This window comes from Ascaphus truei, chromosome 8 (genome assembly GCF_040206685.1).
Source record: "Ascaphus truei isolate aAscTru1 chromosome 8, aAscTru1.hap1, whole genome shotgun sequence".
Lineage (NCBI taxonomy): Eukaryota > Metazoa > Chordata > Amphibia > Anura > Ascaphidae > Ascaphus > Ascaphus truei.
Window position 1 is genome coordinate 41,932,323 of NC_134490.1, and position 14,162 is coordinate 41,946,484.

At 41.1% G+C, this 14,162-nt stretch overlaps 1 protein-coding gene across 2 annotated transcripts in view; it reads right to left on the reverse strand.

Annotated features, from left to right (window-relative positions):
• The window catches only part of LOC142501593 (solute carrier family 12 member 2-like), a 155,114-nt gene continuing 140,952 nt past the window's right edge, over nucleotides 1-14,162 (reverse strand). For both annotated transcript variants that reach the window (XM_075611663.1, XM_075611662.1), the window contains 6 exons: nucleotides 12,849-12,977; nucleotides 6,436-6,547; nucleotides 5,525-5,611; nucleotides 3,219-3,354; nucleotides 2,750-2,817; nucleotides 1-1,001 (listed from right to left, as the gene is read on the reverse strand). In XM_075611663.1, coding sequence (XP_075467778.1) covers nucleotides 866-1,001; nucleotides 2,750-2,817; nucleotides 3,219-3,354; nucleotides 5,525-5,611; nucleotides 6,436-6,547; nucleotides 12,849-12,977 — 668 coding nt within the window. In that variant the 3' untranslated portion in view covers nucleotides 1-865. The remainder of the gene's footprint in view (nucleotides 1,002-2,749; nucleotides 2,818-3,218; nucleotides 3,355-5,524; nucleotides 5,612-6,435; nucleotides 6,548-12,848; nucleotides 12,978-14,162) is intronic.

Consider the following 14,162-nt stretch of genomic DNA (forward strand, 5'->3'; position numbering starts at 1 on the left):
ATACACATATATATATATACACATATATACATATGCACACACATAATACATGGATGATGGATTTACCAGTGTATTTCTTAGAAAGATTAAATCTCACTTAAACAAATTAACTCACTTGTTTTGTTTTTTTCCAGGTTCACAAAATTCAAGCATACAGTATAAGCCACTTCTGTTTATCTGTTTGACAGATGACGGCTCTATAATTATTATACAGTGCAAATAAATAAAACCTATGTACCTGTAGATTTGAGAACTGGTAAACAGTCTGACAATCAAAAGACACGTTTTGGCAGTTAGAGATCTCTGACCTCCCATGTCCTGCGGCCTCTGCCAGCAACAAAGCCACTGAAAATTCTTAAAAGTGACCATCATTTTCTAAATGCAGCAGCTCCTAATTAAGACACCAGCTTCAAATTAGTGAGTCACAGAAAATCAGTGAGTCTCACTGATTTTAGCATCCGCGTCTCACCGATAAAAAAAATCAGGACTTCCATTAATATGCTACTTTTTAACATCTCAAACCCCCCAAACCTCATTTTTTCAGTCCTTCGAGGTTTCCATCCCAGTCAGTGTCCGGTCTCTCTACCTGCAAAATCTCTCACACGGAGAAGGGAAATGGACTGATGGGCACAGGCATTCACCCACTAAAAAGGCACTCATAAGACCAGTAGGCTATGCCCCCTTGGGCACCAAAAGAGTTAAAATCACAAACGCACAGTGCAAATATAGAGGCAGGGAAAGACACCAAATGCTCCCCTTTAAATTGAACACCTTCATTGATGGGGGAGCCTGCAATGCATTGCTTGTGGCAGCGAAGGGGTTATCAAACCCCTCTTCCCACTCTTAAAACACATTCCTGTGTCACTCAGGAGTAAAAGGTTAAGACACTTCGATGGTTTCCCCTTATTAATAGCATGGGGGGTAGGTCCTTGGATAGGATTTCCAGCCAGGCCATATATAAGGCGTTGGTTACAGCTCCTTTCCTTGCGATTGGCATTGTTCTGGAAACAGAAAGAGAGAAATTATACATATATGCAGTGCCAGACATTTAGCCCCTGTGCCTTATGGCAGTGGTTTCCAACCTTTTTTGGTTAAGGAACCCCAAGTGAAATTCTGAGGAACCCCAACCCTCTCTAATGGCGCGCCTGAGATTAAATGCATTGTAAATTCTTCTGTATTTGATACAATTTTCAAATGACCAAAAAATTGCAGGGAAACCTTTAGGGAAGCCGGGGACCCTAGGAACCGTGGTTGAAAAACACTGTCTTATAGCATAACAACCCTTATATATGGCTCCATATCCTCAATGTGTTTACACTTACTATTAGTGCAATGTTTTTTGTTCTTTTAATCCCATTTTCATCAATCATCACTCCTTCAAAAAGGAGCAGTTCCCCTGCTTGTTCATTTCTTAAAATATCCCCCCAAACAACCCTTTATATACCATTAAAGTAACTTAAACAAACTATTAAAACTACTTTTAGGTGTCAGATTTTGGAAACAAGGCATTTATCACCCAAATGTGATCCCTTAAATATGTCCCTGCCATTAGTACAGTTTGGTCCTACAATGGAATGCGCCCTTAAACATATCACTGTCATTAATACCCACCAATGACCAAAGTAAGTTAACTACAGTGGCATGTTTAATAGGTTATACATAAGTGATTGATCCTTTTTTACTTCTTTAAAACAAATAAGACAAGTTTAAGTACTTTTGAATAGTAGCCAAATGCATTGGGTGTTCTCATATCCTTTACCCAATCTCTTTTGTGATAAGACTGTAAACTTTCTGGATCAACAATTCACTTCTAATGTGTATAGTTGATCCAGACTGTTTTCCTTTTGATGTTTTATTTGGCTAATAGTGGAAGCATAATTTGTTTAAAAAGATAATAAGCAGAAAAACAATTATCAAGTTAAGATTAGAATGATACCAATCAATAGAAATGTATTTTTTTTTTACACAGAAGCAAAAGCAGCCAGATCTTTGCTTTCAGGTAGCTACATTTGTTTAAGTAAGATAACTAGATTATGTACAAAATGTTGTTTTTAGGTCAGCTATCAGGGATGGCATCTGTAGATAAAGTGAAGCAGATGTACAGTATAGAGAGACAATAACATGTGCTCTCAGGGGTTTATGTATCAAAGTAGAAAAAATGGGTGTTTCGATGCACTGGAAAACAAAAGAACAAATCCTCCGTTCCTACCATTTGGGCTAAAATATAGTAGTGACATGTTTACATTTAGAACCTGAGTCTGTAACAAAGGGGTCATTTAGTTGCATCTTTTGATCAAAACATGATTCATGCCACCAACCTCGTCATGGTAGACTCTGTTTAGCCGGTTCCTATACTGAATATATCATTTCTTATTGTCCTGTGGACTAAGCTTTAGATGCACTGCTCTGTTTTTTGGAGCAGGGCTGCGGTGTATGTAAGAACAGTTTCTTACATTTGATGCAGTATGTTAGACTTGCGCCACGTCAAATATGGATGATTTGAGGGGGCAAATTAAAGACAGAAAGAATGGTGTAGAGAGATGCAGACTGATGTATCTCATTATAATCTGTGCAGCATGTAACTCCTCCTACTGACACTGCCCAAGGTGCAAGCTAGGGCAGGCAGGAGAAACATTTTTGGTACATACAGTAGGTGCATGGTGAAAATGTCCCGGTTTTGCTTCAAAATTGCCTTGATACATAGACCCCTCAGCTTTTTATTTTGTGTTCACTACATCGTGGTACTCACACAACTATGAGGTTAGCAGAGGTGGAGTGTTCCTGCAGAAGTTCATTCAGTCTGATCTGGCGATAAGTCTATGAACAGACAAGAGGTCCTCATCAGTGGGTTATATTACTAAGGAAGGGGTGTGCTTATGCCTTTCAAGTCTTCGATGCTAATTATTGGCTCAGCAGTAGCGACGTTGCCGTTAGCCATTTTACACTCAGGGCAATACTGTAATAAAATAAAACCTGTCTGGGGTTCTCTGAGGAATGATAAGATGGACACAGTTTGTGTAATTCTATGTTAACCCTTTCTAAGCTAGGGCTGAAGGAGTAGTTTTGTAGCAAAAGGACTAAAGTGGATGACCCTTGTATAAAACCCAGTGCCAGCTCTCCTTGTGACTTTGGGCAGGTCACATTATTTCCTTATAGAGCAGAGACTCATTGTGACTGCAAAACTATGTGCAGCGCACTACGACCTCTCTGTTGCTCACCTTTTCCTTGAACATCTCCAGTTCATCATCACTTATCTTCCAAGGCTCTGCCCTTCTCATCTCCTCCACGGTCTCCTTGTTGAAGTCTTCCTTGTGCAGCCGGTAAGGCTCAATGAGATCTTGGAAGGATTTCATGCTGATGTGGGGAGAAAGTTCAGGAGCAAAGTCAGAAACACAAACAAGAAACTTATTTCAAAGCACTATTCCCTGCCAACCTGGAACCAAGGGGTCCTCTTGAGTTGACCTGCACTATTCTTATCTCCAGGGACCTAGCTGGTCCTTTTTATTTCTAGCTGGTCCTTTTTATTTCTCTATACTCATCTTTTTGGAAAATCAATATGGCTGCTGGGTCAGCCTGATCAGTATGGCTGTTGGGTTAACCTGACTGCTGCTGGAGAAGAGAGAGCAGCAGCAACATCGGGCAGCCTGTCACTTCTTCCTATTGGATGGCCGTGATGGCCATCTGTATATTCTACTTTTATAGTTACATTGTAGATGAGGTTGAAAAAAGACCATCTAGCACAACCTTTGTTAAATGTAATCCTATTTAAATGTAATCCTATATTTATAGTTATATTGATCCAGAGAAAGGCAAACAAAAAACACGTGAAAGATTCCTACCTAACTCCAGTAATTACAATCAGATGTCACCCTGGCTCAAGAGTACACCCTTTCCTATGTTTCATTTATTTCGCAAATCCCTGTATATCTTTCCTTTCTAATAAAGGAGAGAAGACCTCGCTTCCCTTTTAATAGTGGATCCTCATTATGTGAAATATCGAGTAGCTACTACCATGGATATAAATGGCAAGAATCAAGCAGAGTGTCCACAAGAGGAACAAAAAGAAATCCATATATTGGCGCACTGACTCTGAAATGCTAATATAGTATCAAGGCATAAAATAATAGCAAGATGATGAAATTAAAATCTAGTCTTTAAGTACAGTAATTATTAAAATAATGTACAATATAAAGAATATAATAAATGTGCTCCTATATAATATATACAGTGACAAATGTAATACATATATCAAAAATAAACTCATGAACTGTCTCAGAGGAAGTATTTCTGTGCCAAACATTGTGCAGAGACTAGTGGGTGGATAGTATCCACAGTACAATTATTGTGTTAATTCTCATGAGCTGCAGAAATACTACTAGTAGCCAGATGTTGACATAAGTAGAACAGTAAATAATCCTGTTTGTTTACTAAAAGATAGTGAGGTGAAGAGAACTTGGAATTTGTGGGAGCAGGGAACTAGTGGTGAAAAGATAGAGCATTTATTTGATTAGCAAATACTATACAGCAAAAGTATACCAATTAAGGGCCGGCCCTACCTTTGGCGGGGATCAGGGCTGCATGCTGGCAGCGGGGCCCTTCCTCCTGCAGCGACATGACGTCCCGGCTGAACGTGATGTCATGGTGATGTGTTGCCATGACGATGCTGCAGAAGGAAGGCTGCACCGCAAAAGGTAAGACCCCCCATAGAAAAAGACAAATCTGCAGCACTCGCCTATAGATATTCAAAATTCAATTTATTAATGCAACCTGGCAAATAGGAAAAAATGGGCAACGTTTTGGACTAAAACAGTCTTTTGTCAAGCTCCTAGCCCAGTGTAGTTAACACTGGCTCTTTATAGTGGTGGTGGATGGTGATTTGGCACCAAAAATGGAGCTTCCGATGGCTCAAAGCAAGTATCTTCAGCTGTGATAAATGTCTGTCCAACTGCGCATGCGAGCCTGAACCCGGTGATTTTCTCCATGGGTAGGAAATCGCCTTGTTTGTTCCTATGACCGTTAAATAATTTATTTTTAGACTTATGCATTCTCAGTCTTTTTTCTTTTTTCCAAGCTCCGATTTTTTCTTCTGCTGTTACTTATAATATTGGTAGTGTAGGTACCTAATGAAAGCAACTACCTTGATGTGGTTGCAGGCTTAACATGTTTTAGCTAAAAGATTGAACTAAATTACACATACTTATGAGAAGAAAAAACCTAGAAGTGAATGAAATAATTTGCCATATTTGGATGTACATTGGGGCTTCTTTGTTTACTGTTGGAGTTGTGGGTGTAGTCTCCCAAAAGAGGTGTTAGAGGATAATACAGTAGGGGAGCTCATAAAATCCTTGGAATAGACACAAGGGGATTGTAAATATAAATAACACAGAGAATCCAATAGGGTCTGAGGTTCCGCACATCTGTTCAGCTCTGCGGTGCCCTACTGGTACTTCTGGCAATGAATGGGTTATGGTAGAACTGAATGATTTAATGCACTGTATAATATATATGTTATGGGTTCACGTACCTCTCCTGTCTGGGTTCATTGTTGATGTCTCCAATAATAACAATATCTGAATAATCAATACGGAACTTGCTCAGTAATGATGCCATCCTGTAAAGATGATAAAAATGTAAGAGACTCGCTAGTTAGGACACGTCTTTAGTCAGACTGGTTAGTGCTAAGTCATACTTGGCCGAGATTGTTTCATAAAACCACTCCCCAGAACTCCTCATATTGATCCATTTAACCGCTCTCTCTAACTTCTTCTATTACTAGTATAACCGTTCCCTATAACTCTTCCTATGCTGTTGCTCCATATAATTGCTTCCTATAAAAACTTTCTATTGCTCCATATAACTGCTCCCTATAACACATCCTCCTAGAGGTGCAATGCACCATGATACATGAACACTAAAATACACAGAAATTCAATAAGCTCTGTTATGCTACGCAATGTGACATTAACCTAAGTTAACATCATGTTAATGGTAATGTAGTATTCAATAAAGTAAATAACATCACGTTAACAAGGATTTACTCATGTAATTATTCTAAATCATATGTAAATTAGCTCATAGCCTAAAAGATATTCATCCCATATTCACTAAGCACCACTTGAAGAGAGAGAAAAAAGCCTATTATGTAACGAGCCCATTTATACGCTCTCTCTGCTTCACCAAAAGTCCTATTTCAGGGTCTGCATGTTAAGTGAAGTTAATGCAGCAATAACAGGAAGTTACGCCTATTCTAATGAGGTCAAATACGGACAATGTTTTTGCATATTTGAATGCTAGAGAATAAGGCGTTATCACAGGGGAAATAATAGCCATTCCTGTTTTAGGAAACATCACGTTATTTGGCCTGATGTAACACAACGTAGGCAATCTAGGCCTTAGTGTTAATGTAATGGGTATGTTTAATGCGCTTGAACTCACATGCATTTGTCATCATCGATAGAGTTGACTTTGCCGCCTGTAAACACTCGAATTTTACACTCCTTCCACTGCTTCTTTGTAGTTAATAAATATGGGATCAGCAGAGTCAGACCTCAAGAGAGAGAACAGGATTTGAAATACTTCATATTCATCCTACAATCATCATACTAATGAAGTCACCTGACAGTGTGATGAAATGCGTTGGAATTACGTCACAATACTGAGTGTGCCAGACTGTGGTTTGTTTCACTCTCCGTTCCATCGGGATTGGAGGTCTGCTAAAGCAATTGTATAGCAGCCTGGAATTCTTGTAGCCAATTGTTACCATATTAAACTGCATCTTACCAGCGGAATCTGAAGATGCATAGAAAAGGGTAACTAATAGACCACATTGAAGCATGACTTACTATACAGTATATCTGCCATCCAATTTCGCTCTCCGGTTGGTATCTATGAGCCCGGAAGTCTTGTACAATATTACAGAAGTGCTGAAGAAAGGTTTGTGCTCTGATTCAGAGAGATGAAGGCACGTCTCAGCGTAGCTGCGGTTTTGAAAGTGCTGCTTACACACATTTCCAGCTGTCACATTTATCAGACTACATAAGTCTGTATTTTGGTGAGTGGAAGACTGCTGATACATCTATCTCTCCACGTGCAAAGTTTTTCTGCACTGGAATCCATTTATTCATTGTATGGTGACTATCAATTCAATTTTTGGGTGTTTTTATCCTTTTTATGGTCTTTTACATTTGAGTGTTATTGCTAGCAATTTATATGCATTATTGCATTATTAAATTGTTTTATATACATATGCCCTTAAGCAAGGGTGCGCAAACTTTTTTATTTGCGCCCCCCTGCCTGTTGGCACCCCACTTACCTTTTCTCCGGCATCATTTGACATCACAATGCCATGTGACGTCGCATTGCCATGGCAACGCATTGTCATTTGACTCCGGGGTGTCATTTGACTCCGCGATGTCATGGCGACACGCCACCAGAGACACGGTAAGAGATATACAGAGGCCTCGCACGCTACCCCGGCATTTTATTTACATGTTGTGGGGAAGAGCGTGGGGCATCTGTAAGCGCCGCGCTCCCCCCAGGAAATTTCGCACCCCCGACCTAAAGTGTGCGTTCGCCCTCCCTCCCCTCCCTATATATACAGTATATAGACACACACACACACACAATAAAACATATCTCTACATATCTACATTCATAGTATATCGATATAGAAAATACAGTGGAACATAATGAAGAAGAAACAGAAGAAACTACAACTCCTTTCTCAGTATGACTGCAGACCATTGACACAACATAAGGTATTTGCCTTTAAATTCTTCATGGGCAAGCTACCCAGCTACCTGAACAAGCTCCTCACCCCTACCACATGCAGCACCTATCACCTGAGATCAGACTCCAAAAGACTGTTCATGGTCCCAAGGCTCAACAAAGTATCCGGCCGCTCTTCCTTCTCTTACCGTGCACCCCAAAGCTGGAACAACCTACCAGAGACTCTCACATCCACCACCAGTCTAAATTCTTTCAAATCTAAGGCTGTCTCACATTTTAACCTGGTCTGTAACTGTTTCATACGCCCATAATATAAATTATCTTTAACTGTGCATGCAATGTCTTGTATATAATGTATACCCTGTTCATTTATGTAACTGTACTTGTAACCATGTATTATTTGTTTTCCTCTGTGCCCAGGACATACTTGAAAACGAGAGGTAACTCTCAATGTATTACTTCCTGGTAAAATATTTTATAAATAAATAAATAAATAAATAATTTCAAACCAACAAAAAGAAGGGCAACTACTTAGAACTAGAAACCCCAACTGACTTTTCAAGACAGATACACACCCTGAACCCAGAAGAACAAACAGCCTGCCAGGGAGTTATAAACCTGTCTGATTATAAACTCTCAAAACCTGAGATCTCAGTTCTCTCCAAGGGACAAACATTCTGTCCCACCACCAAACTGGATCAAATCTAATTGTACTCAGACCTAGAAGAATTCTTCAGGAGGCTACCACTGAAAGAATATTTCCACAAAAAAGAGATCACCCCCATAATGACGGAGTATAACAAGAAGAAGAAGAACACCTATTTCACGCCACCAACAGGACACAACGTCAAACTAGATGGCTACATACAAAGCTTCAGATCGCATGTTTCCTCACTAGCATCAGCACAGCAGAAAAAAAACAATGTACAACCTATCCCCCATGGAGAGATCTGCAATCAAGGAACTGCAAAACAACCACCACATCACCATAAAAAAAAGCAGATAAAGGAGGTGCGTGGTGCTTATGAACACAAATAAATACATAGAAGAAGGCAATAGACAACTCACAGACAACACCTACTACCAGAAACTCACTTATGATCTTACCCAGGAATATACAAAGCAACTCATGAGTCTCAACAAATCCTTCCTTAACTACTGTACTTGCAACCACAATTGAAGCAACTAATACCCGACAACCCAGGAGTTGGGATCTTCTACATGCTTCCCAAAATCCACAAACCAGGAAACCCCAGCAGACCAATTATAACAGGTATGGATACACTCACTGAACAAATATCAGGCTTAGTGGAGAATATCCTCAAACCTTTAGTCACAAGCACCAACAGGTTCATACAAAATATCACAGATTTTCTCAATAACCTTAACAACATCAACCAACTACCATTCAACACACTGCTAGTTACCATAGATGTAGAATCCCTTTACAGCAACATCCCCCACAAGGATGGTATTGAGGCATGCTTGCAATTCCTTACAACATCTCCCCTGGATCAGAAATACAGCGCTGATGTAATTACCAAACTGATAGAATACATCCTCACACACAACTACTTCCGCTTCAACAAGGAAATGTACCTACAACTAATGGGGACTGCAATGGGTACCAAGATGGCACCGCAATATGCCAATCTTTTCATGGCAAATCTTGAACAAAGATTCCTAACTACATGCCTCCACAAACCCTACAAATACTACAAATACACTGATGACCTGTTTATAATATGGACAGAGGGTGAAGGAAACCTAAAACAATTCCAAATGCCCTAAACTCATTCCATCCATTAATTAAACTCAAAACGGATTATTCGGCAAACCTAGTAAACTTTCTAGATACAACAGTAACACTGAAAAATTGCAAACTACACACATCTGTATACAAGAAACCAACAAACAGATGCAGTTACCTCCACAACTCCAGATTCCATCCCACTCATACAAAACAAGGTATCATACACACAGCCAGGCTATAAGATACCACCCCATATGCTCTGACACTGAAGACAGAAACAGGCATCTCACAACCCTGATTGAATCGTTCAGACAGAAGGGATACAAGCCAAAGACTATTGCCATAACTATTACATCTGCACTAAAAGCCCCACGAGAACACCTGCTACAATACAGACAGAAAGAACCTACCATACGCATATCACTAGTGGCCACATACAACCCTACCCTAGAGGAAGTACGAAAAATAATTAAAGATCTGCAACCCATGCTGGCAGAGGATGTGATATTAAAAGAAATCTTTCCCAACTCCCATTCTTGCGTTCCGGCAATCACCAAACCTCAAACAGAAATTAGTCAACAGAAAACTTCATAACAAACTTAAAGACACTGATAATGGCACAAAACCGTGATACAACACACGTTGCAAACTTTGCAAACATATATGCCAAGATCCCACAGCCAGTCACAAACATGGAACACTCAATGTTAAATTATCATACTGCTGCACATCCAGGAATGTATTTTATATGATTCAATGTAACAAATGTGACCAAGGATGCTACATTGGGGAAACCAGCCAAAAACTACAAGAATGAATATGCACAGACACTCTATACTCCACCACGAAGAAGGAAGATATTTCTCACCTGTGGGACATCATTTCTCACAACCAGATCATTCCATAAATAATTTAAAAATTAAAATCCTCAATGGAATGTTTAAACGCACCCAAGAACGGAAAACATTTGAACTCAGAATGATAAGACTCTTTGACACCAAAACAAGAGGACTTAATGCGGATATGGGGTTTCTCACATACTAACACAATTGTTTGTAATTATCCTGCCTGCCTATCTGTCAATGTTCTTATTCACAACTCCCCCCCCCTCCATGCTGTTACTTGTCACCGTTTTATTACTCTTCCAATTTCTTCAAACATCCCTTTGTCACATCACTTTATCTAAATCTCTGTTTTTTTCTGCTTTCCAACCCTCTGTTTTAGCAAGATTCCTTTGTAAACCAGTATTGCTGACCTGAGGAAGAGAGGAGAACTCTCGAAAGCTTGTCCTATGACATAAATTGTTAGTCCAAATAAAAAAGGTATCACCTAATACTGAAGTACACATTTATTCTGCACTATCGCAACTGGACTAACAGTTATACAGTATATATCCTCTGTGCTGCTGTGGATGTACAGCCCCCCCATCCCTAATTCTCACCTTCCTTATCTCTGTTTTAACACCCCTCCAGTGCCTCTGTTCTTTAGTCTTCCTTTTTTTTCTCTCCAATCCCTGTCTAAGTCACAGAAACCTTTGTACAGTATATCAGTATTGCTTGACCTGATGTCCTATGACATAAATTGTTAGTCCAAATAAAAAAAGGTATCACCTAATACTGAAGAACATATATATGTGTGTGTGTGTGTGTGTGTGTGTGTGTGTGTGTGTGTGTGTGTGTGTGTGTGTGTGTGTGTGTGTGTGTGTGTGTGTGTGTGTGTGTGTGTGTGTGTGTGTGTGTGTGTGTGTGTGTGTGTGTGTGTGTGTGTGTGTAAATGTCAGAATAAAGACAGTATAGGGACTACACTTTAAATGATACATTTTGTATTCCTCCAATGTTTCATTTTACGCCGTCTTCCTCCTCCTGGATATAGATCCAATGTGGTCTTTCTCCCTCCTAATAGAGGTAAATGAGAATTTTAATCCTAATAGAGGTATATTAGTATTTTATCTGGTAGTGTTAGGACTTGTCATGGCTCGCAAGCTTACAACGCTTTGGCCAAAGGGTTAAACTAAATGACCCTTTTTCAAGAGAATATATAAGTATTTTACTGTGTATTTTTGTCATGTTGGATGTAGCATTGGGCTTCTCTGTCGTCTGTTGTATACATATGCCACGCTCAATAGCACACATTTTTGACACATATACATATATATATTTTGTGGGGGCTCAGGGGTTCCCAAAAAGAGCTTGCTGGGGTTTTTTGTTTTGTTAACCTAATCTCAGATGTTTCAGCTGTTGGGGGTTAGTGGCTCCTCCTTCCCAGGTTTATATAATGAATATGCACAGACACTCTATACTCCATCATGAAGAAGGAAGATACTTCTCACCTGTGGGACATCACTTCTCACAACCAGATCATTCCATAAATGATTTAAGCACCCAAAAACGGAAAACATTTGAACTCAGAATGATTTGACACCAAAACCAAAGGACTTAATGCGGACATGGGTTTTCTCACACCCTATCAAAATTGTTTGTAATTATCAGGCTTGCCTCAATTCTTATCCACACTTTCTCTCCCCTCCAGCATCCCTTTCCCTCCCCACCTTTCTTTGACACTGTCCCCTGGCTTCAAACACATAACACACTACCTTATCTACAGTAAATATCTGTTGTTGTTTTTTTCCCCTCTCTCTACACTGCTTTAGCCATTGAATCCTTTGTATATCAGTATTGCTTGACCTGAAGAAGAGAGGAGAACTCTCGAAAGCTTGTCCTATGACATAAATTGTTAGTCCAATAAAAAAAGGTATCACCTAATACTGAAGAATTTATTCTGCACTATCGCAACTGGACTAACACGGCTATTTTCTGCTTTATATATATATATATATATATATATATGGTTTTTTTTCTATAGGCCTTTGAGCTTTTTGAACTACAGTTGTTACTTACATTGCTTAAAGGGGTTTGTCACTTTTCCTTGTTTGTTTCCTTGTAACGTGACGTGAGAGAATTCCTTGACGTCATCCAACTACAATATTTCATAGGTTTTTAGGTTGCTGTTTTGTTTGTATCTACATCCTTGAGATAGACTTAATTGAGCACCGAAACGACGTGCCTATGCTATAGTTATTATTCTATGCTGCATATACAGATGTAGCAAGACTTAAAATTATGGTGTGCTTCAGACAAATATATATGTGTATGTAGCTATCTGTGCATCTATCTATCCATGTGTCAATCTATGTATCTATCTTCCAATGCATTGCAGGCAAAGGGTTTAAATAAGTTTAAAAAAAACGAATTAAAACAGGGCAGTCAGTGAAATTCACACCAGATCCTACCACGTCAAACAATAAGTCATTCACTGTGTCTAAATAAGAGAGCAGTTCCTGCTGTGTCCTAATAACATGGCTCTATACCTCCGTCATCAAACAGCCACCACACATCGATTGTCCCTTTCCCCTGCTTCTTCTGGAACTGAGAGGACACTTCCAGGAAGATCTTCTGTCCAGCTGAGGTCATCGACTCGCTAAGCTGAGGATCTGTCACTGCGGAGAGTAACCAGAAGCAAAGGAAGGTATATATACATACATACATACATATATACAGTGCTTGACAAATCACCCAAAAATCTACTCGTCGAACCAAAAAATCTACTCGCCACCTAGCCCCGCCCATAACCCCTCCCCCACCCTTAATTTTAAAAATGGAATAAATTCCTAATTAGAATTGTGTGTGAGTGTGCGACTAGTCTGGGTAGGTGACTGACTGACTGCCTGCGTGGGTGACTGACTGACTGCCTGCCTGCGTGGGTGACTGACTGACTGCCTGCGTGGGTGGGTGACTAACTGTGTGGTTGACTGACTGACTACGTGGGTGACTGACTGACTGCCTGCGTGGGTGACTGACTGACTGCCTGCGTGACTGACTGTGTGGGTGACTGACTGACTGACTGACTGCCTGCGTGGGTGACTGACTGCCTGCATGGGTGACTGACTGCGTGGGTGACTGACTGCGTGGGTGACTGACTGACTGACTGCCTGCGTGGTTGACTGACTGACTGCCTGCGTGGGTGACTGACTGACTGCCTGCATGGGTGACTGACTGCCTGCATGGGTGACTGACTGCCTGCGTGCATGGGTGACTGACTGCCTGCGTGCATGGGTGACTGACTGACTGCCTGCGTGACTGACTGCCTGCGTGACTGACTGGCTGCCTGAGTGACTGACTGCCTGCGTGGGTAACTCCCTCTCCCCCCAGCCTCTCTCTCTGCTCTCTCCCTACTCCAGCCTGTCTCTCTCTGCTCTCTCCCCACTCCAGCCTATCTCTCTCTCTCTGCTCTCCCCACTCCAGCCTGTCTCTTTCTCTCCCCCCTCCAGCCTGTCTCTCTCTCTCTCTCCCCTCCAGCCTGTCCCTCTCCCCACTCCAGCCTGTCCCTCTCCCCACTCCAGCCTGTCCCTCTCCCCACTCCAGCCTGTCCCTCTCCCCCCTCCAGCCTGTCCCTCTCCCCACTCCAGCCTGTCCCTCTCCCCACTCCAGCCTGTCCCTCTCCCCACTCCAGCCTGTCCCTCTCCCCACTCCAGCCTGTCCCTCTCCCCACTCCAGCCTGTCCCTCTCCAGCCTGTCCCTCTCCCCACTCCAGCCTGTCCCTCTCCCCACTCCAGCCTTTCCCTCTCCCAACCCCAGCCTGTCTCTCTCCCAACCCCAGCCTGTCTCTCTCTGCTCTCCCAACT